Below are 25,995 nucleotides of genomic sequence, written 5' to 3' on the forward strand. Positions count from 1 at the left end.
CTTTCCTTCATCCTTTCCACCTAAAAATAATTCTAAAATCAGTGAAATTTTCCAGGTATTTGGCATCTTTCTAGGTATTTGGTATTGCTTTTAGTTTCTATGCTATATTTATGTTTTTAAAAACCTTTATTTTCAAAGACACTGTTAAAAACAATGCCACAAACTCAGTTCCATATTCCCTACTTGCAACATATTACATTCTTTTGAAATACAAAATATTTGATCATCTTTTTATCAGAAAGCTATCCTATAAAAAAATGCTGTAAAATGCTGTAGTAGAACAGGATTGTGTGCATGTGTATGTGTGGCTGTTTTTCTTAAATCCAGGAAGATTTTCATACTGGATAAAATGAAGCAATTGGAGCACAAGTCAGTCGGGCAGGACTCACACTGAGTTTCACATTACTTGTATTTTCAACAAAATGCCTATATTTCATTTTTAAAAAAGAATACTTTCATTGCATTAAATTCCATTTTGAAAAAGAATAGCAATTATGAATGATCTAAGAAAAGTATTCTTGGTTTAATTCATTTAAAAAGAATCACTTGGTCGGGTACGGTGGCTCAGGCCTGTAATCCCAGCACTTTGGGAGGCCAAGATGGGAGGATCACAAGGTCAGGAGTTCGAGACCAGCCTGGCCAATATGCTGAAACCCTGTCTCTACCAAAAATACAAAAATTAGCCAGGTGCCTGTAGTCCTAGCTACTCGGGAGGCTGAGGCAGGAGAACTGCTTGAACCTGAGAGGTGGAGGTTGCAGTAAGCCAAGGCTGTGCCACTACACTCTCCAGCCTGGGCAACAGAGTAAGCCTCCTTCTGGGAAAAAAAAAAAAAAAAAAATCACTGTTATTAATAAACATACATCCCTAGAACATTATGTCTTTATATCAATGGTACACTTTAAGTTCATTTTGGTTACTGAGTCTACTAAAATAATGGCCAACTTTTTTGAATTAATATTAGAAACTAGATTTAAATAGTAAATGCTATTTCATGATTTGTCCTCACATACATAATTTATGGAGCAGTAAATCAGCCTATAATTATTTGTTTCTGCATAGTATGATTATCGAGCATGATTCCCAAGTTTATCTTTATAAAATTTTCCCCAATATTTTCATGTATTTGTTTTTCCAAAGCTGAATACCAACCAGCCAATAGATATATACTGAATACTTACTGCGAGCTAAGTAGCATATTAGAATATTCTGTTCACTACAAAATTAACCACCCAGGTTATAGAAGTTACTTTTCTTCATTTGTGGATATGTTTCAATATTTGAAGTGGCATCTGGTGACCCTAGTCCATTTGGCCAAACTTAACAACAACAAAAAAGAATCTACATAGAAGCATTACCGCACTCTGTCCTCCATCACTGATGCAGTAAACTCGTAAACGATAGAAAGAGCCTGGATTTAGTCGATCACAAAGATGTTCCCTGGTAGCGCCACTGTATATCATATCCCATTTGTTTCCTGTAAGGTGAGGAATTGTGTTCAATCAGATACTAGGTAATGTTTAACATTTTGGAATCATGGACACATCACGTATTCTAGTTTCACAAAGTAAGTATTTAAGTAATTTGTCAGCAACAATTTAGGCTTCTTTCAGTTTCCTGGAAATGATTTAATTTTCTTTATGTGTGCAGTTTCCTAGACAAGTCTGCATGGCTTTGTGGAAGTGAAATATCTCTATAACTCTGCACAGACTTTGGCCTAGATTGATAATTTACTTTTAATTAAGCATTTTAAATGTGTTTACTGGTCCAGTAATAACATTATAGCACACAAAGAGTACAAAAAACCCGTATCACAGGAAGTCTAGTCCTAATTAAAAGACATCTTTTTTTTTTTTTGGGGGGGGGGCAGGAAATAGGTCATTTCATAGAAATAAAACTGCTAAACGTGTGATTCAAGAATAAAGTTCACTAGTCATAAAATCTACTACTGAAACTAGTATGATGTGAGCTAAATTTTGGAAATTAATCTTTCTCTAATACATCTGTATATAAATCTAACTGAATAAATAACCTTCAGAAGACTTCATGGTATCTAATGACTTGGTCTAGGTGTACAGAGGCTGAGCAATGTAAACAAATGAAAACAAAAAGAACATGTAAATGTAATGATATAGGTGTATAGCACTTTTACATTTGATTCACTGTATTTCTGGAAATTACAATTTAAAGTTGGGTCATAAAAGGCAAAATCCTAAGTGCTACAAACAAAGAAAAAAAAATAGGACAGCCCAAAGTGAAGTAAACATCTTTTTACGGTACCTTATGAAAAGCAAGAAGGAAGAGAATATAATACATAAAATATAAAGCCATAAAGAATAGACGGAGACTGCCTGGAATAAATCTATCAGTGTTTAATATCCATTCATACCGTTAGAACCTTCTGCCATCTCCACTACATATTTATTGATGGCTGCTCCGCCATTGTCTTTTGGTGGATCTATCCGAAGAAGCAAAGTGGTTTTAGGCAAGGTATATAACAACATCAAAATGATTAAAAAATCCTAATAAACAGGGTTACCAAACTAGGACTGCTTTTTTTTTTTTTAAAGAATCACCTGTAATGACTTAATACCATTACCCAATTAACTCCATGCTGTTGTCATCTGCTTTTCACTTAATTTATCATATTTTTCCATATTTAAAATATGGCTCTCTATAACAATTTTTAATGGGTGCATGATATTCCATCTACTTTATTTTTTTTGAGATGGAGACTTGCTCTGTTGCCTGGGCTCGATGGAATGCAACTCACTGCAACTTCTACCTCCTGGTTTCAAGTGATTCTCCTGAGTAGCTGGGATTACAGGCAAGCACCACCATGTCCAGATAATTTTTGTATTTTTAATAGAGTCAGGGTTTCATCATGTTGGCCAGGCTGGTCTCGAACTCCTGACCTCAGATGATCTGCCTGCCTTGGCCTCCCAAAGTGTTGGGATTACAGGTGTGGACCACCATGCTAGGCCTCCATTTACTTTAGATGTTAAGGTTGTTTGAAATTTTTAATATTAGAAATATCACTGAAGTATTTTTATTGGTCTGAATTTTTCAGGCAAGGATCAAGTTTATAGGATCTTTGTTTATCCATTATGTATGTATGCAGGTGCTTGATAAATGTTTGTTTCAAATGAATGGATTTCATTTCTCATGAGAGCCAGATGACCCAGGTGACTTTAACTGCAAGTTCAGTGATCTTCATTTCACACAGTGCTACCCCTGCTCATAATCTTACAGTGGATCGCAAATTCCTCTGTATGAGTATAAGGTTTTCCACAAAAAAAGATCTCTAATGAATAATGCTCCCATTTTTTTTTGGACTGGCTTGAGATAACAAATTTACTCAAATATTTTAAAAATTATCTTCATATTCAAATTAATCAAACGCAAAATTAATCATGTATAAATATGCATAATATCTTACCCCAAGTTATTTTAAAACTGTGTGAATGTATCTTTCCTTTCACTGAAGGCTTTGCCGGTGTGCCTGGTTTATCAGGGCAAGTAGTAAATTCTACTACTTCACTTGGATTACTTTTACCTTCTGAGTTGTAAGCAATAACCTGTGATGAGAGCACAAAGACATAAAAGAATACATTTGAAACCTAATAATACTGGCTTAACGAACAAAGTGATAAGAACAAACAGCTTCAACCAAATGATAAAATACATTTTTAGCTTGGAATGTCTTATTCTTTGAGAATTTCTTGTCTTCAATAGAGACTTGGCATATATGAAGAGTATCCAACTGTACTTCCCCTTTTAGAATCAGTCCTGGGAATATAAGTGTGGGAATATAAGTGTAAAACCTAACATTTTGATACTAAATAGGAATCAAACGAACAAGCTATAATCTGGTGATTATTGATGGGCTTTAGGCTTCCTTTGTTTATTCTTTCAATATTCTTTGTGAGTTTAGAAAGATGTCCATACATTATTTGAATCTCCTTTTTTCAAAAGGTGAAGTCTACTCCCCCTTCCCTTGTGTGTTATACTTAATGACTCACCCTAACAAATAGAATATAGCAGAAATGATGGTGTGTGTAACTTCCCTATGCAAACTCATGTGGTGAGGAACTGAGGGTTCCTGGTGACAACTGTGTGAGTGAATCTGAAAGCAAACTCCAGTCCCAGTAGAGCCCTGAGATGATTGCAACTCCAGTTGACATCTTGATTACAACCTCATAGAGACCCTGCATCAGAATTACCCAGTTAAGCTGGTTCTCAATTGCTGACCCACAGAAACTATAAGATAAGTTTGTTTATTCAAGCTGCTAAATTTTGGGATAATTTGTTATGAAGTAATAGAGAAATATAATTCCAATCTAGGGCTTATTCTATTATAGAAATGTATACCTGTATTTTTACCTTGTCTCCTCTACTGAACTTAAAGATCCTCAAGTCCAGTATCAAATTATATTTTTTTCCTCTCTAAACCTGCCCCTCTTTTCCTCTTCCCACAGTAAAAAGCTCTACCATCTACCTAGTTGCTCAAGCCAAAAGGAGACATCCTTGATTATTCTCTGAACTGCCACGTCAAATCTCTTACTATATCCCATTAACTCCACCTCCACTTCACTGTTCTTTACAACTACATCAACCTTAGTGAAAGCCTCCTTTTTCCTATCTTTTCTGGGTGACTATAATTATACCACTAACTAGTTTCCAGGTATACATTCCTGCTCTTGACCCCACTTACACCAAAGCCAGAGGGACTTTATTACTGCTCAGCTCAGAACCCTCTAATGGCTTCCCGTCTTAATCAAAATCTAAATTCCATACCATGCTTACAGGGCCTTATGTGATTGAAGCTCTACTGTAGGGTCTTTGTGGTAGCAGTTATTTCCTACGATTGGAATGTTTTTCTGATTTTGACATGCTATCTCCTTGTTACTCAGATCTGTTTAAATGCTATTTCCAAGAAAATTTCCTTAACTACCCAGTCATTCTCTCTTACCCATTCTATTTTAATTAACCTTCACTGCACTTACCACAGTCTATTTGTTCGGTTATTTATTGTCCATTCCCCTCATCAGAATGTCAGCTGTTTTAATCACTGCTGGAGTCTTAGTGTTTATAACAGTGCTTAGCAGAGAGTAGATGCTCAACAATTATCGGCTGAAAGAATGACTCATAGATGAGGACTATGATGTGATGTAACACCAAACACAAGGATCTGAGTAAATCTACTAACCCAAAAAACTCATACAACCCATTAGAATTCAGTAAAATTTAGCCCAATTGTTCAATTTTGCTCAGGCTTCCTCAGTCCTCTCACACAGTTGCATGAATTTCCAAGATATGTTTTTTCACTCTGCTGCTTTACAAATGAGACTACAAATTGGTTTAAAACACTTCTTAATGTTGTGCACAGAATCTACTTAAACGTTTTAACCAGAAGAGTAATCTTCCTAAAAACTATGAAGATTCACTTAATTATGTTTTTAAGGCTCTGTATTTCAACATTGTCTACCATAAAGCACCTTCTAGTCATAAAGGTAATCTCTCCCCACCCAATTTTACAAATAATCACAATGTTCATTTAGTTCCTATCACATAAGGAGCACTGTGCTAGGAACTCTAGGTGTAAGCAGTCATTACCTTCAGGGAGTTTACAATCTTCATGCAGAAGATAAGCAATATGCATATCAAAAGAATTAGGCAAGAGAAGACAGATTGCTAAGTCCTAAAATGGTTCAGGAAGGCTTTGAAAAGGGAAATGGGAATGTGTAGTCTTCAGGGAGGCTTGGGTAAGAGAAAAAACAGAAAGTCTTGCACATAAGAGCAGGAGTGAATAGTAAACAGTGAGCTCTGCTCAGGGAAAGATGAGTAGGTAATCTGGTGAGGTAACTGGTTCAAGTATGGACTGGAAGGTAGTACATCTTAAAAACTGAAAGTAAATATAAAGAACCTTGTATCAACTAAGGAAATTGTTTCTAAGAGGGAAAGCTGTTTTTCAGAAAGATTAATTATAGAAGAGAACTTGGATTGGAAGGTGAAAAAAGAGCCTGAAAGCAGTTATATACAGAATGTTTGGAGATTTAGTATTCTTCAAGACAGAAATGGCAGCTATAAGGCAAAAACATGGTATATCCAAGCTAAAGAGGGATATACCAAGAAGACCTAAGGACTTAGCTAGGGCACACTTAGGGCAGAAAAGATAGACAGATCATAAAATGACACCAAATAACATGAGAGGAAGAAAACATGACTACATACTATGTAGTGTAATAGATGCTGACATAAGTGAATTTCAAAGATGGAACATAAAAGTAGTTGATGGAGCCAGATACAAGCTGTTTTGGTTTCTCTTTACCTATCAAAAGACCTCAAAAACAAGGAATAAGCTAAAAGTGAAAGTATCTAAAAGTTGTTGGCTCAAGATGCTCAGAACTTGACCTTTAGTAGCCTTGCTATATCCAAAGTGGAGACTGGAAAGAAAAAAAGAAAAAGGGAAAAAAAAAATCCCAGAAAGTTTGCTGCTTGAAAACTTTTTTTTGTTTTCTAGTGGCCTAGGGTTATAGGGCTGACAACTAGGCTCTGATGTCTTCGATCCTTTAAAAAAAAAAATTAGACACCAGGTCCTAGCCCAGTCTTCAGTAAACCACTTGATGAAATTAGAATTGCTTATCACTTTTTTTTTTTGAGATTGAGTCTTGCTCTGTCGCCCCACGCTAGACTGTAGTGGTATGATCTTGGCTCACTGCAACCTCCACTTCCTGGGTTTCAGTGATTCTCCTGCCTCATCGTCCTGAGTAGCTGGGATTAACAAAATATAAATTTTTGTATTTTTAGTAGAGATGGAGTTTCACCATGTTCACCAGGCTGGTCTTGAACTCGTGACCTCATGATCCACCCGCCCTAGCCTCCCAAAGTGCTGGGATTACAGGTGTGAGCCACTGCGTCTGGCCTATCACTCTTAATTTTAAATAATTTTAAAGAATTCTGACTGCTTTGCTATGCATTAAAATTTTATTTTTGGCTGGGCATGGTGGCTCATGCCTGTAATCCCAGCACTTTGGGAGGCTGAGGTGAAAGGATTGAGTCCAGGAATTCAAGACCATCCAGAGCAACATAGAAGACCCTATTTCAATAATAATAATAATAATAATAATAATAATAATAATAATAAAGCCAGGTGTAGTGGCACGTGCCTGTAGTCCCAGATGCTCAGGAGGCTGAGGTGGGAGGATCCCTTGAGCCCGGGAGTTTGAGGCTGAAATGAACTATGATTGTGCCAACGCACTCCAGCCCGGGCAGTGGTGTGAGTCCCTGTCTCAAAATAAATAAATTTATTTTCATTCCTCTTTATCATCTAATTTTTTTTCACTGTTCTAATTTTGTTTTAGTCTTTTGATTATCTCAGAATTGTCCTTAGTGTAGACCCTAGTATTTGGTAAACTTGGTCATATTAGTAGTTCATTTTATGTTAATATTCTTATTGTTTCTTCAGAATAATAATATGCTATCTAGTCATTACTTCCTGGATTGTATTTTAAATATTTTAAAAATATTTTATTTTTTTTATAGTTTTTCTCAAAGTGTTCTAAGATCTCTCTAAAATATTAAGATTTTATTTTGATATGATTGTTTTAAAGAGTCTGCAGTATCTAGCTAGAAAAGACAGAGTGAGACAAAACAATAGGATTTAATGATTCAAAATGCCCTCAGCTGGGTTCCCAGCACATGGCAGATTTAAAACAAGTGTCTGAGCTCCTAGAACTTCATACAGGCATCATTTTCTACTTCCTGTTTTTTTTCCCCCTCCTCCAGATCAGTTGTTTCCAAATTTTGGCAAGCATCAGAATTAGTTTGAAGTATACCACAACAGATTGCTAGGCCTCAGCCCCCCAAGTTTCTGATTTAGTAGATAGATGGGGGTAGGTAGGGGCAGGGCCAGATAATTTATATTTCTAACAAGTTATCAGGTGTTAGTGACAAAATGGCCTGCTGACCACTTTGAGAACTACTGCTCTACATCTTAATAAGCTAGAATATAGCCCCTTTCCTATTATCCAGTGATGTGTAAAGAGGTAGCTTTTAGACATATTGTTTTCCCATTCCCAACCTTATTATTGGGAAGTATTTTGTGCAACAGCCTACTGTCTCCTTGGAGATTCTGACTGTATATTTCTCCCTCCCCTGAAATTTGAAAGTGACTACCATAGTGAAACACAGTTTAATTAATCAATTAATATTATTAAGAGATGGGGTCTTGCTCTGCTTCCTAGGCTAGAGTACAGTAGCACAATCATAGCTCACTACAGCCTCAACCTCCTGGGCTCAAGTGATCCTCCTGCCTCAGCCTCCCAAAGTGTTGGGATTATTACAAGTGTGAGCTACCATGCCTGGATGCTTTTTTTTTTTAAAGAAGCAAGTCTCGCTCTATTGCCCAGTATGGTGTGCAGTGGCATAATCTTGGCTCACTGCAACAATCTTGCCTCCCAGGTTGAAGCAGTTCTTGTGCCTCAGCCTCCAGAGTAGTTGGGATTATAGGCGTGAGCCACCATGCCTGGCCTATATAGAAATTTGATTTGTATACAGTAGAATGCTAAGGAATTTAACAGATATGTATACTTGTATGCATTTCAGCCCCTATATTACCATGGTGTTACATGGTAGTAGAATTCTAGGATTTTCATAAACTTAAATTACTAAGACATTAACAACTTCCTCTTTAGAGGACCTGTTGGTATGCTTCATTAATGAAGCAAAAATACAATCCAGTATCATCACAAAACCGGGATGGATCTGCCTATTTCTTAGGTATTTTATAAATCTTGTAAATATGAAAACCATATTTAGAAATTAAAATGACCTAGCATTATTATAAGTTTTTAAAATGAAGCTAATAGCATAAAATAAAGCATAACAATTATTATGTACTATATAATCAAATTTCCCATTGTTAAAGATTTAAGGTTCTCAAGGAGTAATACAATCTATCTTTGCTTTTTAAGAGTGAAAACGATTTATAGTGGCTCTTATCATTAATTTGAAATGGTTTGATAAAATAAACACTGGCAGGAAAATTTAAATGTTGAATATGTCAACCAATAAGCATCCTGTTATATTCTTGGGAAAACTTCTGTGCAAATGCAGTCTGGCTTATATTAACTGGTATATTAACTAATTCAAGCACTGTCTGCCAAGAAATAGCAATGTAAATAATGACCAACTCAAAAAGCAAAAAGGTATCCTAGAATAATACCATACTAGGAAAAGTAAGAATTTCAGGAGTCTCCACACTAGAACAATCTTCAAAGCTTGCCTCAAGTGAGCAAGAATGATGTGTTGTTTCCCCATCCTTCCCATGAAATAATTCAGTCCAAAGGCCAATAGGTGAGCTGAGTAAGGCAAGCCTTTGTGCTGGGGACAGGGATGTCTTGGGTGGCGGCAGCAGCATGTACCCAGTAGGAACTCAAGCACCCTAATCCTCAATAGGACTTTAGGAAAGAGCACGGGGGATGAGGGAGGAGTTTGATCCAATAAGTAAATATACTGAACTGGGTCAGTTTCTCACTGATGATGAAGGAAGTTAGAAATAAGGAATGGGGGAAAACTAAAATTAACCAGTGGCATTGGATTAGAATTGAAGGTATCTGGTGTAAACTCATGATTAAAAAAAAAAAAAATACAGAGATACCGAAACACAGATACGTACCTGTGTTGTAACTGTATATATATGTATGTATATACATATCTATATAAATATTTATATATAAACTAAACATATACACACATATAGTTCCTAGCTCTGTCCATTGGGAGGATGCCCAGGAGCAGTAAAAACCTCTATAACAATTAAGTATGCTTAGTATCTAGATCTTGATTTCTAAGTATCACTGTCCATTAAAAGGATCCTGGTGCTTTGAGAAATGGCCAATTCCAGAGTTGAAGTACATAAAGTTTAAGATGAGACTAGAATATCTCGTGCCAGAAAGGAAGGGCTCAAAGAATGATGAGAGATATGTCAAAAGGATTCAGAAGCCAGCATGTAGGGGATCCCAAATCTGGGACAATTTAAACCTCGCAATAATCAAAGTAACAAAATATAACGTATTGAACAGACTTCCATGAGTACCTACTGATATAAATGGGAAGAAGAGAAAGTCCTTCTTTCCTTACAGTATAATGCCAACTTATGAATATAGAAAAAATGACAAAATTTTAAAAATCACCATTTGGCATCGTCAATCATAGTAATAATTTAGGCAAGAATCATTAATGGGTGTTAAAACTATGGATAAAAGTTTGATGAGGAACAAGATGCTCATAGAGTACATGGTATTTACAAAATACTAATTACAAAGAAAAAAGAATAACTTTATAGTTAACTATAAATATGAGAGGAATATGGTAGATACAGGCTTTATCAAGTGACTACCAGTAATAAGACAAATTGAAATTATATACCACTTGATATGATACATTGAGAAAAATGCATTATTTTCTGTGATATCCCTGCCAACAAAGCATATACTTAGTATGTTCTAACATTCATATTTTAAAAGAAGTTTGTTCACATTATGCAAATAAGTCATATAAATTACTTATTTTAAATATATAAAGTTTGAGAAGTACCGCTATATAATAAGAAAGTAAAACAAAAAAGCTCACTAGAAAAGGTCAAGGTTATTTAAGATCTAAATCCAAAGGAGTGAAGTATATGTTTGGCTTTAAAACAGTAAGAATAGAGGCTAGAGGCTGGGTGCAGTGGCACATGTCTGTAATCCCAGAACTCTGGGAGGCAGGAAGATCGCTTGAGCCCAGTAGTTTAAGACCAGCCTGGGCAACATGGTAAAACCTTGTCTCTATAAAGTAAGTTAGCCAGGTGTGGTGGCACACACCTGTGGTCCCAGCTGCTTTGGAAGCTGAGGCAGGAAGATGACTTGAGCCTAGGAGGTCATGGCTGCAGTGAGTCGTGATCATGCCATTGTAGGAGCCTGGGTGACAGAGTAAGACCCTGTCTCAAAAACCAAACCAACAACAAATAACAAACAGAAAACAAAAAACCCAACCACACCAGTAAGAATAGGAACAAGAAACAAATCTTTTAAGGGTTTTCAAAGCTTACCTTAAATTTATACTTAGTACTACGTCTGAGATTTTTCACTGTGTAAGCAAGATCTTCTCCATCATATTTAGGTTTAAAACCATATCCCTGGAAAAGGAAAACAAAGTCTTCATTTGATGTCTAACGATAGAAATATGAGCAATAATGAATATGTGAAAATACCCAGGTTTCTCCTAGTCTTCTACTATGTGCAATGAGACTAATGCTCTGTTGAGTGGAATCCTCACCTTGACACTTCTGTATTCAGTGGGTAGACCTGGAAATGCTTATTGAATATTTGGTAGAAGATGAAGCAGACCACTTAGTCTCAGTAAATATAGTAGCCAAGAGAAGATCTTTGTGTTGAGGGAAGAGATGTCAGAGTTGGAGCCAATGATAACTTTACCATCAATAAGCTATCCCAAGAACAGGGATTTCCCAGAGATATTGTGCAAGAGCTGAACAGAACTGTAAGTAGTTAACATATTTAACTTGCCCTAAACACATAGTTGTTTAAGTAAGTAAGTTAAGAGTTAGTTGTGCTGGTAGGTGAGGATGTTGTCACTTAGGTTTGGGATTGCTATTTAAAGCACCAGTGACAATGCTTTACAAACTTCCCAAATGTAATCATTTTTTAAATTAAAAAAATTGAGATACAATTCATATAATGTAAAATTCACCATTTCAAAGTATAAAATCTAATGGCTTATAGTATATTCACAAAGTTGTGCAATCCTCACCTAATTTCAGAAAAAGCTCGTCCTGTTTTGGGTAGCAGTCATATCCCACCTCCTTCTATCTACTAACATATTTTCTGTCTCTATGGATTTGTCTATATCCACATAAATGGAATCATATAATATGTGGTCTTTTATAACTGGGTTCTTTATTTAGCATAATGTTTTTAAAGTTAACTCATGTTGTGGCATATATTGGTACTCTTTTTATGGCTGAAGAATATTCCATTGTATGGATATACCACATTTTGTTTTTCTGTCTATCTGCTGCTGATGAACATTTGGGTTGTTTCCACTTTTTGACTATTATGATTAAGGCTGCTGTGCACATTTGTGTACAATTTTTGTATGAACATGTGCTTTCAATTCTCTTAGGTATATACTTAGGGGGTGAACCGATGCTATATTTGACCCTATTCCTTCAAAGTAGCACTGAAAATCTATGAACTATACATAGATCTAATAATAGAATACACCTTAACTCCTAGTCAGCTAGGCTCTAGCAAATAGGATGTGAGTGATGGGTAACTAGATTCAGGCTGCACTACACGGGAGACTTTTAAAAAACATTTTCTGTGACACTTTGGGAAGCAGTGTGTAAATACGGTTGGAGAAAGGCAGACACAATATTTTGTCCTCTTTTAAAGCTTCTTAGTCAAGAAGGCTGTGGTGATCTTCCCCTCTCCCTAGTTCCCCTAAAACAGATTTAGTTAAAGTATAGCCTATGTGTTTCCAAAGCACAGACAGACATACACTTACACACACACAAACAAAACAAAACCCCTTTCACATCAAAACAAAAGACTGAGTTTTCAGGCTGGGCACAGTGGCTTATGTTTGTAATCTCAGCACTTTGGGAGGTTGAGGTGGGAGGACCACTTGAGCCCAGGAGTTTGAGACCAGCCTAGGCAACACAGCGAAACTCTGTCTCTACAAAAAATAAAATTAGCCAGGCATGGTGGCACGTGCCTGTAGTACCAGCTACTTGGGAGGCTGAGGTGAAAGGATTGCCTGAGTCCCAAGGCTGAACTGAAACAAGATTGTGCCAGTGCACTCCAGCCTGGGCTACAGAGCAAGACCCTGTCTCAAAAAAAAAAAAAAAAAAAAAAAAAGACTGCGTTCTCCATCATGCCCAACCTCTCCCAAACAATAACAAACCAAGGCTTCAAAGGACTGGGAAATGAGCTAACTACTGTGGCAATGTTTACTGTATTAGGATTAATGCCATACTAAAATACTATTTTTCTAATTTTTAAAAAATTATACTTCAAGTTCTGGAATACACGTGAAGAATGTGCAGGTTTGTTACATAGGTATACACGTGCCATGGTGGTTTGCTGCACCCATCAACCAATCATTTACATTAGGTATTTTTCCTAATGCTATCCCTCCCCTATACCACCCACTCAACAGGCCCCAGTGTGTGATGTTCCCTTCTCTGTGTCCATGTGTTCTCACTTCAACTCTTACTTAAGAGTGAGAACATGCAGTGTTTGGTTTCCTGTTCCTGTGTTAGTTTGCTGAGAATGATGGTTTCCAGTATAGCCTACCAACCAAAAAACAGCCCAGGATCAGACAGATTCACAGCCGAATAATACCAGAGGTACAAAGAGGAGCTGGTACCACTCCTTCTGAAACTATTCCAAACAATAGAAAAAGAGGAAATCTTCCCTAACTCATTTTATGAGGCCAGCATCATCCTGATACCAAAACCTGGCAGAGACACAAGAAAAAAAGAATTTCAGGCCAATATCCCTGATGAACATCAATGTGAAAATCCTCAATAAAATACTGGCAAACTGAATCCAGCAGCACATCAAAAAGCTTATCCACCAAGATCAAGTAGGCTTCATCCCTGGGATGCAAGGCTGGTTCAACATTCGCAAATCAATAAACGTAATCTATCACATAAACAGAATCAGTGACAAAAACCACGATTATCTCAATAGATGCAGAAAAGGCCTTTGATAAAATTCAACACCCCTTCATGCTAAAAACTCTAAAACTAGTTATTGGTGAAATGTATCTCAAAATAGTAAGAGCTATTTTTGATGAACCCACAGCCAATATCATACTGAATGGCCAAAAGCTGGAAGCATTCCCTTTGAAAATCAGTACAAGACAAGAATGTCCTCTCTGACCACTCCTATTCAACATAGTATTCGAAGTTCTGGCCAGGGCAATCAGGTAAGAGAAATAAATAAAGGGTAATCAAATAGGAAGAGAGGAAGTCAAACTGTCTCTGTTTACAGATAACATGATTGTATATTTAGAAAACCCCATCATCTCAGTCCCAAATCTCCTTAAGCTGAAAATGTTTTAAATACACTATTTAAAATCTGTATTTGTACTTACTGAAGTTTCTTCCTCCATCTCTAAAATGTAAGAAATTCCTTCATCTGATGGTGTCCCTGAGGGTTTACTCCATTGTAAGGATAACCAAGTAACTCCAGCCTTAGTTAATACAGGACTTGCTGGCATAGAAGGAGCACAGCCTGAGGTGTAATATAAGACTTCTTCACTAAAACCACTGTTGAAACAAATGGTTTTATTAAAGGCATGAAAAAGTTATTTTTAAAGTGAAAGAATAAGTTTGTGACAGATGTAATTTTTTTTGAAAATGACAATTTTTGATAACTAATTATAATACAAATAATATATCTTGGGTTTGATCTCTTTATGAAAGATACCAAACAGTGAATTAGTGTTCTTTTAACAATGCAGTTTTGGGTGCGTTGGCTCATGTCTGTAATCCCAGCACTTTGGGAGGCCGAGGTGGGCGGATCATGAGGTCAAGAGATTGAGACCACCGTGGCCAACAACATAAAACCCCGTCCTCACTAAAAATGCAAAAATTAGCTGAGCGTGGTGGCCCGTGCCTATAGTCCCAGCTACTTAGGAGGCTGAGACAGGAGAATCACTTGACCTGGGAGGTGAAGATTGCAGTTAGCTGAGATTGCACTACTGCCCACTAGCCTGTGTGACAGAGCGAGCCTGTCTTAAAAAAAAAAAGGCAGTTTTGTTCAGATTTTTAAGCCTTTATATCATAATTTATCCAGTCAATGAAAAAATATATACATTTCCTTATGGAAGCAATAACACTCGTATTGGTGTGTAAATGTTTTAACTTTTAAACACACTTTCAAATAATGTCATTTATATAAAATAGAAAATGTAAGTTCCTACTTGTATAATTAAACCAACCTGCCCCTCTGAAGCTGAGCAAAGCTATCTCTAGAACAAAAATAATTTCAATACGACTCTTGAAAGACACTTGGCTTTCTATTTAAATTAGGTATTTTAGATGTTCTTAAAATTCACCTGATTTTAAACAAAATATTGAAATCACATCTGTTGAGGAAAAAAAAAATCTCTTGGTCACATATAAAAATCTAACATATATTTTAAAACCTTGGTAAAGTTGAAAGTTTAATCTTTCCTATAGTTCCTATGTAAGATATTCTCTTACAGCTTTTGCTAGACTGGTAACACATCTTAACTATATCAACAGAGATAAACTAAGTAGAATTTTTAATAGATAATTTGGACAGTGAATAGTTATACAATTGAAGTTGATTCGATAATCTAAAAGTATTTACACTCTTTTATAAAATACACCTTACCTTGTACCATAGTCATTTCTGGCCGATAGTCTGAATTTACAGCCCATTGCTGGTGACAGTTTAGTAATTTTAAATTGTTTCTGTGAGCCCATGTAACACTGATAAAATTCTCCATTTCCTTTTCCCTATAAGAAATGGCTGATTATTACATATCATGTACATTACTGTAAAAAAATAAATCCACATCAATTCCTTCTTGATAGTTACATATTAGCAAGTATATACTGAAGGTCATGGATCTCAAGAGAAGGCTGAGATACAGCACATCTTTTATATACTATAGTTCATCAAATGCACAATTCAAACACCAGAGAGCAAGTATCTTTGCATAGCTTCTTGAATTAAGTACCATCTTTTAGCCAATGTTAAATCTCTGGCTTTAACAAAAGAAACTGGTCAGGTGTGGATTCTATAATCTCCACGGAAGACTACCATTGGTAGAAATGGGGTGATGATCTTTGATAGGGTTGACTGGCGGCTTTGTTCAACCTACGGAAAGCTCTAAGCAAACGGTTTTAAGAAAAGGTCCCTACCCATTCCCAAACTTCCAATTAGATACATGATAAGTTTATTTAAAATAAAACTCTTAGAGCTTCTACTGCTTAGATTAACAATGAAAAAGTTCTAGCAGAGAGCACAGCCCAATTACAGGTAATAAGAAGGAGAGAGAAAAGTTAGGACAGCTAAAAAGTTTTAGAAATTTAGGGTGCTAAATAAAATAGGTGAGTTTCTCATTCGCCACCCATCTTTCTTTATTGTGTTGCTAGAGATAAAGGGTGGTTAGGGTGACTTCTGCTTCAAAGAAAACTGTAGACGGTGCTTGACTGCTTTACTGAATGCTCTTTTTAGTTCTAATGCCGTTTAGTTGATTCTACTGAGTTGTCTAAATAGAAAATCATATCATCTCTAAATAATGACAGTTTGCCCCCCAGCCCAGACACCATGACTGTACTTTTTGTTTTGGTTTCAAGTCATACTGCCTTAAGTGTAAGTTCTGAAATAAGGTTAAATAAAGGCAAGGATAATTGGCAATCTTGACTTATTTCAGCTTTGCATAGAAATTCCTTTATTTGTTTAGTGATGGTACAAAAATAACTATCAACTAAGAAATTACCTTTCTATTCCTAATCTGCTTTGAGTTTTAACTAAAATGAATGCTAATTTTTATCAAATACCCTCCCTTAATTTCCCAAAATAATATAGTTTTTCTTCTAAATTAATGTGGTATGTTAATAGATTTTCTAATTCTAAATTACCTTAGAATTTCTGGAATAAACTCTACTTGGTTGTGCTTTGTTATTCTTTTAATATACTGCGAATTCCAAACTTATCAATGGAATTTCTTCCACTCCCTCTGGCCCCTCTTCTTAGCTTGGTACAAGCCATAGGGCAAGAGAGACCATGGTAACTGATTATAAAAACAATATACTAAATCAAGCTTGTCCAACCTGCGGCCCAAGGGCCACATGTGGCCCAGGACAGCTTCGAATGTGTCCCAACACAAATTTGTTAAGTTTCTTAAAACATTGAGATATTTTTGCGATTTTTAAAAAGCTTATTAGCTATTGTCAGTGTTAGCATTAGTTGGTGCAAAAGTAACTGCTGTTTTTGCCATTACTTTCAAAGGCAAAAACAGCAACTACTTTTGCACCAATCTAGTACTTTGTGTGGCCCAAAGAAGCCAAAAGATTGTACTAATGAAGCCCAGCATGCTTGCTGTGGTTGGCTGAAGAATGGCCCCCAAGGATATCAAGGTCCTAGTCCCCTGAACCTATGAATATCACCTTATATGGTAGAAGGGGCTGTACAATGTGACCAAGAATCTTGAGATGGGAGATTATCCTGGATTATATGAATAGAACCCAAATGGAATCATAAGTGTTCTTAGAAAAGGAAGCAATGTGAGATTTGAAGACAGAGGAGGAAGAAGGTGATGTGATGATGGAAGCAAGGGGAGAAAAGGCAATGTGATATAGCCACAAACCAAATAATGAGAACAGCCTACAGAACCTGGTCAAGGCAAGGAAATAGATTCTCCTCTGTTTCCCTAGAGAAAGCCTGGCCATGCTGACACCTTCATTTTGTCCCAGAGAAACTCATTTTGGATTTCTCGCCTCAAGAACAGTAAGAGGATAATGTGTTGTTTTAATATCAGGCTTGGGGTAATTTGCTATAGCAGCCATAGGAAAAGAATATTTGCCTTTAAGGCTGATGTGGAAAAAAAAAGTTCCTTCATCAAGGTTGTTAACCTAAGTAATAGTTTTGATGGTGATTCAGTTCAAAATAGGGAAGTTAAGTTAGGAGTGTTTTCTAAAAACATCATCAATCCACTCATGCACCACACAAAATCATTCATATACTTAATGATTAAAACAAAGAATATACTTAATGATTAAAACAAACAAAAATGTTATTTCTGCCTGAAGATATGCACATAATGTTAACCATTTAAAAAGATTAAATTTTACTTACTTCATCCCATTCTAATACAAAGTTTTGGATTTTAGAACCATTGTCACTAGGTGCCTAAAACCAACACCAAAAAACAAAATGAAAACAAATTAGTACATTCATAAATGATACTGTGATGATCTAATCTAAGGATCTAGTTTATGTGGCAGATGTTCTCTGTGACTTGGTCCTCGGAAAATGTTCATGAAAAAATACAAAAATATATGTATTGTATACCCTATATATCTTTTCAAACTTAAGGAAAGAAAACAAAGAAGCTACTTAAGTCTTTCTGAACACTGAACAATCCCTTCTAGCAAGAACCATTAATATCTTGACTTTAAGAAGTCTTTAAGAAAGGCATTTTGCTTTTCTTCCAGAAGGTTTATCAGCTTTAAGTTTGTAGGATTGAGCCTGTCATTGTTATTAAAACTCACCTTACAAAATAAATGGGATATTGTATAAAATACCAATACTACCAAGGTGGAGTGAAGATGAGGGTGCTGAAAGGAGCTCTGGGAGGGCAGTCTGGGTCCTTGTTTCCAGACTCATTGTGCTGGTACCTGAGACTGCTGGCTCAGCAATCTGTTAATATTTTAGGTGTAAAAGAATGGAGTCTTCCTTGGCATTTTATTTCAGTATTTAATCACTCTAAAAATAAAAAATTTCAACCTTACTTCCACTTGAATTTTCTTTCTACAAATCCAGCCCATTTCCTCTTTGCAGAACAAATGATCACCCCTATTCTTATTATAACTCCATATATTTGCAGACAATTGACTTTAAGACTCCTCTGGTCAAAATTAAACAATTTTAATTTTTGAAATGATGTTTTTTGTACTCTATCCAGTTTTTATATAATATTGTTACCTATGTAAATGGCAATCAAGGATCATTAAGTTTTTAATACAGAGGAACATGGAGGTCTAAATTATTTGTTAAACACTAATACAGATCTTACATTAATTTTTTTTTAAAATCATAATCTTAAACTGGCTAGCATGGCCAGAATTTGCTTGTAAGGTAGAGTAATATCTCACTGACTGAGAAAGCAGTGGCAGTTAAAATAAATAAAATGTGAAGGGGGAGAGAAAGAATCTTTGAGAAACTCCAACTCTTACGCTGTGGAGGAAGAGAATCCAAAGCAAAGAGAGAGATCAAAAGTCTCAGCAGGAAGTGAGGAGTATAAAAAGATATTTTCCAAGTGTTAATGACTCCCGATTGCTCTAGTCTAGTTGCTGAGTCTCTCACATTTACTTAATTTTTCTTTTCTTTTTTTACTAGTGAGGTTATTAAAATGTCTATCTTAACCTGAGAGTTATCCTCAGATCAACTCTATGAAGTACTATTATCTGAACTTTACAAAAGGGGAAATGTGGGCTCCAAATAACCAAATAAATCATCCTAGATCACACAGTCGTTAAAAGTAGAGCAGAACTGAATTCATTCTATACACCCGCAAAATCAGTGTTCCTACCCAGCAGTATTATAGGGGCTCGGATCGTCTGTCTGGGGACTGGCAATAAGACAGAAAAAGACAAATTTTCGTCAGCTTTTTGTCATCACTATGCACTGGCAATTATAAATGATGTCAGTTAATAAGATACCTCTCTCAACTGCTACCTCCCACGTTAACCCCCATAGGAATGCTTTTATAGATTAGGTGAGGTAGCAGAGTCAAAAAACCAATATTCAAGTCACTAAACTACTCATAGTGACTTTTCATTTTTAATATTAAATAACAATAGTTGTTATGCTTACTATTTTCCGGGCATTATACAATGAGCTATTCAGATGTTACCTGTTTAATCCTTCCGACTCTGAGGTATATAAAACTAACCTTCAAAAGCAGTGACAAGGATATCTTTTTCCAACCATATTGATTATTGTGTGTGTGTATAGGGCCATTTCTAGAAAGGTTCAAGCCTGGGCAACCTGTGTGGGCAATATGAGGTACCACCGCCTACATCTTATATAGGGATGTTAGAATATTATTAAAGGTAGACATTTCAAAATTGTATTTTAATTATTTTAGAATTCCTAACCTATATAAAGAATGGGCTGCTACTCCAACTGTGCTACCAAAGGAAAGGGTCTGAGCATATTCACAAATAAAATACTACTGTAAGTGACATAAAATAAAATTAGTCATACTTTTTAAATCACATATGAATGTGTGTGTGTGTGTATATATATATATATATATATATATATATATATACATATAAAGCTTTTTGACTTACACATGTGTTAATAGTGCTTTTTGACTACAAAAGTATCCAATATCCCCACCAGAACTAGAAACTAACAAGCTACAGAGCAAGTAGTAGGTCTTACATTTTTAAAAGCTTTCAGAAGGAAAGCTCGCCCTGAGCTTGCTCTGGAAGCAAGGACAGATAATTAAATCAAGGCAAAGAGTTACATCTCACTACAATCAAAAGCTAACAGGAGTGGTACCCCATTCTAGGGGATGTTTCGAAATTTTGTGGGGGATATTTCTGACCGGATCACAACAATGCAGGAGCGGGGAGGGTCTGGTGGTTACGGGGTGAAGATCAAGGGCACTAATAGCCCTGCAGAATAGGGACAATCAGTACAATGAGGAATTGTTTTCTTCCTCTAGGACTTCTGAGTATCTATCAGAGTTGAAAAACAAAATCCCGTTTTATAAATTATTTTTTGTATGGTTTTAACAGATACTGAGTTAAATGCAGTAACTGTGCAATTTGGGAAAGACTGCATTTAATTTTTTCAGAAGTTCACCAATCACACTATTTCAGAAATCACATAATGACAAAGTTGTCTGTGGTATTTGAACGACTAATTCTATGTATGGTATCTGTCTACTTCATTGTATCTTCTTGTGTAGCTGGGACCAAACATTTATGAATTGAAATATATACTTTTCTATTGAGAATAACTTGATTCCTCCTTTTGGGAAGCATATTGATTTATGAGTCTAGTTCTTATAAATCTGATTTTAGAATAAAACTCAGAATATAAAGGCATCATGACAAAATCTTACAAAAAGGAAAAATGGGTTAAAAATTACTGTGGTGAATCTCAATGTCATCACACGTGCAATATAATAAGGACTGTTAATTATAAATCCATCCTTTTTTACTATATTTACATTTAGTAAGAAAAAACACTAAAAGTGTTTTCACATACATTAAATAGGCATTTGTGTCCTATACATAAAGAGGAGGAACAAATTAGAGCTCTGTCTCCAGAAACAACTGAAACTTAATACTACTAGGGGAAACAAAGAAATACACATCCAGTTGGAAACACCCTACAGAATATTCTTACCTTCCACTGCAAAGTGAGGGAATTTTTGGTCCGATTGGCTATCCTTGGTGGATTAGGTATATCAGGTTCACAGCTCAAGGTGGTGAAGATTTCAGCTTCTGAAGGGGTTCCCTTTATAGAATTATATTCTGCCTGGACTCTATGGCAATAAAATGAATAATTTTAACTTTCAGAATCACTGTATCCTATTTTCAAAAGTATCACCTTTAAGTACTTACAAATTAGGAAGGTGTCCACTAAAAGTTCTACCAAGAAAATAAGAAGTAAAAGGTGACCCTCAAAAAAAAAAAAAAAAAAAAAGGATAAACAAGTGTTTTTTTTCTTATTTTTTTTTCTGCAACCCAAAGAAATAATTAAAAATTGTGATATGTGAATGTGCATATATGTATTTACACACACATATGCAAAAAAATTTCCTGAAACAATAGTTTCCTGAAACAACATTCTCAACTACGGGGAATACACTGATGCTTTCTATCCTATTTGATTCTATTTCTTTTTTTAAAAAACAATGCTGAATATAACCCACAGAATTAAATTAATAATTCAATATGACTGCAGTCTACAGTCTGAAAAAGATTAGGTTAGACAAAACTTTGAGTTTATCCATAGGAAGTACACTGGAACACTTAGTAGTTTAACAACCACATATGCTTTTTTTTTAAAATGGGGATAATTAACTAAATGTGTTATATTAGGCTTCAGCTGGGTAAGCCCTAGAATGTATGAAATTTTAGTAAATTACACTAGAAAAACTCCATAGAGTAAAACATTATCTAAGTTCTTCCTATTAAATGTTGTGAAATTCTAGTCTTAATATCCTGAACTCTTCTTAAAACTGGATGTAGTAAAAGTAAATGTGTAAACCAAATATTATTTATAATTATTTTATAAAAATTCCAAAAGCTGTGACAAGTTTCCAGTGCCAAACTAGATTCTACAGACATATTCTACAGATTCATTCCAAACTCAAAATTCTACAAACAGATGATTGGTCCTTCACTGTAACATGAGTTAAATGTTTTTGTTTTTTGAAAATTTTTGATAATTTTCCCAATAGAAAAATTGAAGGCTGCAGTTTTTTTGTTTTTTGAGACAAGGGCTCACTCTGCAGCCAGGCTGGAATACAATGGCATGATCATGGCTCACTGCAGTCTTAACTTCCTGGGCTCAAGCAATCCTCCTACCTCAGCCTTCCAAGTAGCTGATTCCACAGGCCTGCATCACCATGCCTGGCTACATTTTGGATTTTTTGTAGAGATGGGGTCTCACTATGTCACTCAGACTGGTTTCTAACTCCCAGGCTTAAGAAATCCTCCTGTCTTGGCCACCCAAAGTGCTGGGATTACAGGTGTGAGCCACTGCGCCCAGCCTACAAACTCAGTTTTTAATCTGAAATCAGTGTTTAAATTATGTTGTAGATTTTTAAGACAATAATTATTTTTAAAAAATACTATGCTGTATCATATAAAAGCAATCTGTAGGAAGTCCTTACTTTGCATGGTAATCCGTGGCTGGCTTGAGATCATTTAAAGTGATAGTTGTTTCTTCTCCTCTGGGGAAAAAAGGGTAATATTTCAATGTTGGGTAAATAAAGCATTTTCAAAAGACGTATATTACATAAACTATGAAGTATTTTATGAAACTACTTCTTTCTTTACCAACTGTAACCATATTCAGATTCCACTAATATGGGGTTTGGCAGTTAGGATATGTGCCAAACTTACGTGTGTACCTGCATATTACTTTAAAACAGAAAGTGGTGCTAAGTGAATCAGCTGTGTAAACCAGACTCTTTTTTTTTGAAGTGCAGTTAAGGAAGGCATTTAACTTACTGAAGAAAAACTATTATCAATTATTTAAAAATACGTTTTACACATGGTTAAAATAATGAATAAAACATTATTGCCAAAAGCAAAATTGCCAAATTTTTATAAAGAGTCTACCACTATTTTATTTTAATAGAAAATAATGTGGAACTTCATTTAAAATGTTACACTCCGAACAGATCACCTATGAGAGAACACTGGAATTAACAGGAGTGACTGAAAACATGTAAAACAAGGAAGGAGAGGGAAGTAAACCTATTTGGCTACAGTCATCTGGGAGCCTAGAAAGGTTCTCCAGTGTGGGGAAAGGGTAAGTGAGTGACCTCCAGTGGTCCACATTCCCACCTGTATTCTAGTCATAGAAAACACCCTAGACCCTTGTGGGCTGCAGCTAACATAGGGAGCTTCACGGATTTGTGCAAGGCATTGCTCAGGAGAGGGAGCTCACGTTGGGTCCTATACACCTCTCAAGCCCTAAGAAGCTAGAGTAAGGTATCTTAATTGAGAGCACAACCCCCAACATACGGCATCCTGACCATGGGCCCTACAGCCCCCACATCTCCACTTCTCTGGAGCCCCACTGACATTTCCTACCCACAGGCCACCACTGTGACTGGCTGCTGCTTTCAGGACTAAAGCTTGAGCCACTGGCAAAGATCCTGGTGCCCCCAGCAGTGAAGCTGCTGCACATCTTCATGCACTGCAAGGACAAACTTCCTGCCGGTAGCAACTGCAGCTGTGGGCTGCTGCAGCTGTGGTTAAAGCACTAAAGTGGGTATTCCCCAGCTGCCTGCATACAGCTGCTGCTACTAAAAGCCCTCCCTGGTAGCAGGTCTGCAGCAGAGCCACTGTGGCTCCACCTGAGCATTGTTCCTTGGGCTCTGGGGTCATACCCACCCTGCCAACACAGTAAACACCACAAGAACCACTGGAGGGCCTGAAGAGAGGTCCTGGCTCTGTACCCCACCCCCGTGTTTGAGCACACTGTCTGGGAGGTCTGGGGACTACCCAGCCCAGTCCATCACCTGTGCCACCTAAGCACTACTCCTGATGGCCTGAGACTGAGCCCACCCAACCTGCCTTTAACCACCACAGCAGGCATCCATCTGCATCCATCCACCTGTGGGCCTGGGGACTGGCTTGTCCAGCCTGTCACAGTCACCACCACCATCAGCATGGGCTGCTTGGAACCCAGAGGTTAGTCCTGCCATGGCTAATGCCATCACTCAACCCACATCTGCCTAAGAATCCACCTGCCTGAGCCACAGGTGCCACTACTAGCACCTGAGCAAACTGCCTGGCAGCCCAAGAATCAGCCTGTCTGGATCTGCTAACACTGGTGCTCATGTACACCATTTGGGGGCCCAAGAGCAGGCACGCTTGAGCCTACTCCTGCCACCACTGAGGCCCAAGGACAGACCTACTTCATATCCTCATCCCCAGCAAAACTTCACTACAGCCTCCACTAATAACTGCACTTTAAGCCACTGTGGAAATCACAGACACCACTAACACTGCTTATAGCAGAAGGAGTTATATGACTACTAAACTCCTATATGCATCCTGAATCAAAGCCAAAGTGCTCTACCTAACCAATACTATAGATGCATCTTCAGGAAAAAGTCCTCCCCTATGAAAACAAACTCAAAAAATGGAAAGAAGTGACTGTTATACCAGATGCATGAATAATGACATAAGGACACAAGAAATATGAAAAAGCAAGGCAATATGATACCTCCAAAAAAACAAAATAATCTTCCAGCAACAGATCCCAATAAAAAAGAAAAATTTATGAAATCCCAGATAATAAATTTGAATAATGATACTAAAGAAGCTCAGCTGAAATATAAGAAAAAACAGAAAAGCAATAGAAATAAATCCAAAAAACAATTTAGAATATGAATAAGAAATATCCCAAAGAAACATATAATCATAAGAAAGAACCAAACAAAAATTCTGGAATGAAGAATTCATTAAATGAAATACAAAACACATTTGAAAGCATCAACAAGAGGCTAGATATAGGTGAAAAAAGAATTTCAGAACGTGAAGACAGGTCTTTTGAAATAACCCAGTGAGACAAAGATAAACTTTGGGAGACTGAGGTGGGAGGATCTCCTGAGGTCAGGGGTTCAAGACCAGCCTGCCCAACATGGTGAAACCCTGCCTCTACTAAAAATACAAAAAATTAGCTGGGTGTGGTGGTGGGCACCTGTAATCCCAGCTACTTGGGAGGCTCAGGCCAGAGAATCGCTTGAACCTGGGAGGCAGAGGTTGCAGTAAGCCAAGATTGTGCCACTGCATTCCAGTCTGGGGAACAAGAGTGAAACTCCATATTGAAAGAAAGAAAGAGAAAGAGAGAATGAAAGAGAAAGAGAGAGAGAGAAAAAAAGAAAGAAGGAAGAAAGAAAGAGAAAGAAAGAAACAAATGAAGAAACAAAGAACAAAGCCTATGTAACATATGGGACACTATAAAGCAACCAGATATTTGAATTTTTCGTATCCTAAATGGTGAAGATAAAAATAAAAGGGTTAGAAAACACATTTAACATAATAGCTGAAAACTTTCCAAGTCTAGCAAGAGATTTAGATATCCAGACACAGGAAGCTCAGATAGTCAGATATAAAACTGATACAGATACAAAACAGATACAATACAAAAAGGTCTTCTGCATAAAATTATAGTCAAACTGTTAAAAGTAAAAAACAAAATTCTAAAGATAGTAAGAGAAAAGCATCTAGTCACCCATAAGGGAAGTAGTATCAGACTAATGGGATTTCTCAGCAGAAATCTTCCAAACCAGCAGAGAATGGGATGATATATTCAAAGTGCTGAAAGAAAACCAACTGTCAGCCAAGGATACTATACCTAACAAAGTTATGTTTCATAAAGGAAGGAGAAATAAGGTGTTTTCCAGAAAAGCAAAAGCTGAAGGAATGTATCACCACTAGACCAGTTCTACAAGAAATGCTT

At 36.5% G+C, this 25,995-nt stretch overlaps 1 protein-coding gene across 13 annotated transcripts in view; it reads right to left on the reverse strand.

The window, feature by feature from the left end:
* The window catches only part of FNDC3A (fibronectin type III domain containing 3A), a 185,670-nt gene that overhangs the window by 19,255 nt on the left and 140,420 nt on the right, over nt 1–25,995 (reverse strand). For all 13 annotated transcript variants that reach the window (XM_003942224.4, XM_010330079.3, XM_074387675.1 and 10 more), the window contains 9 exons: nt 22,688–22,747; nt 21,193–21,331; nt 17,902–17,955; nt 15,430–15,554; nt 14,162–14,336; nt 11,091–11,177; nt 3,438–3,576; nt 2,388–2,456; nt 1,357–1,475 (listed from right to left, as the gene is read on the reverse strand). In XM_003942224.4, the coding sequence (XP_003942273.2) occupies nt 1,357–1,475; nt 2,388–2,456; nt 3,438–3,576; nt 11,091–11,177; nt 14,162–14,336; nt 15,430–15,554; nt 17,902–17,955; nt 21,193–21,331; nt 22,688–22,747 (967 nt within the window). The remainder of the gene's footprint in view (nt 1–1,356; nt 1,476–2,387; nt 2,457–3,437; nt 3,577–11,090; nt 11,178–14,161; nt 14,337–15,429; nt 15,555–17,901; nt 17,956–21,192; nt 21,332–22,687; nt 22,748–25,995) is intronic.

Source organism: Saimiri boliviensis, chromosome 16 (genome assembly GCF_048565385.1).
Source record: "Saimiri boliviensis isolate mSaiBol1 chromosome 16, mSaiBol1.pri, whole genome shotgun sequence".
NCBI lineage: Eukaryota > Metazoa > Chordata > Mammalia > Primates > Cebidae > Saimiri > Saimiri boliviensis.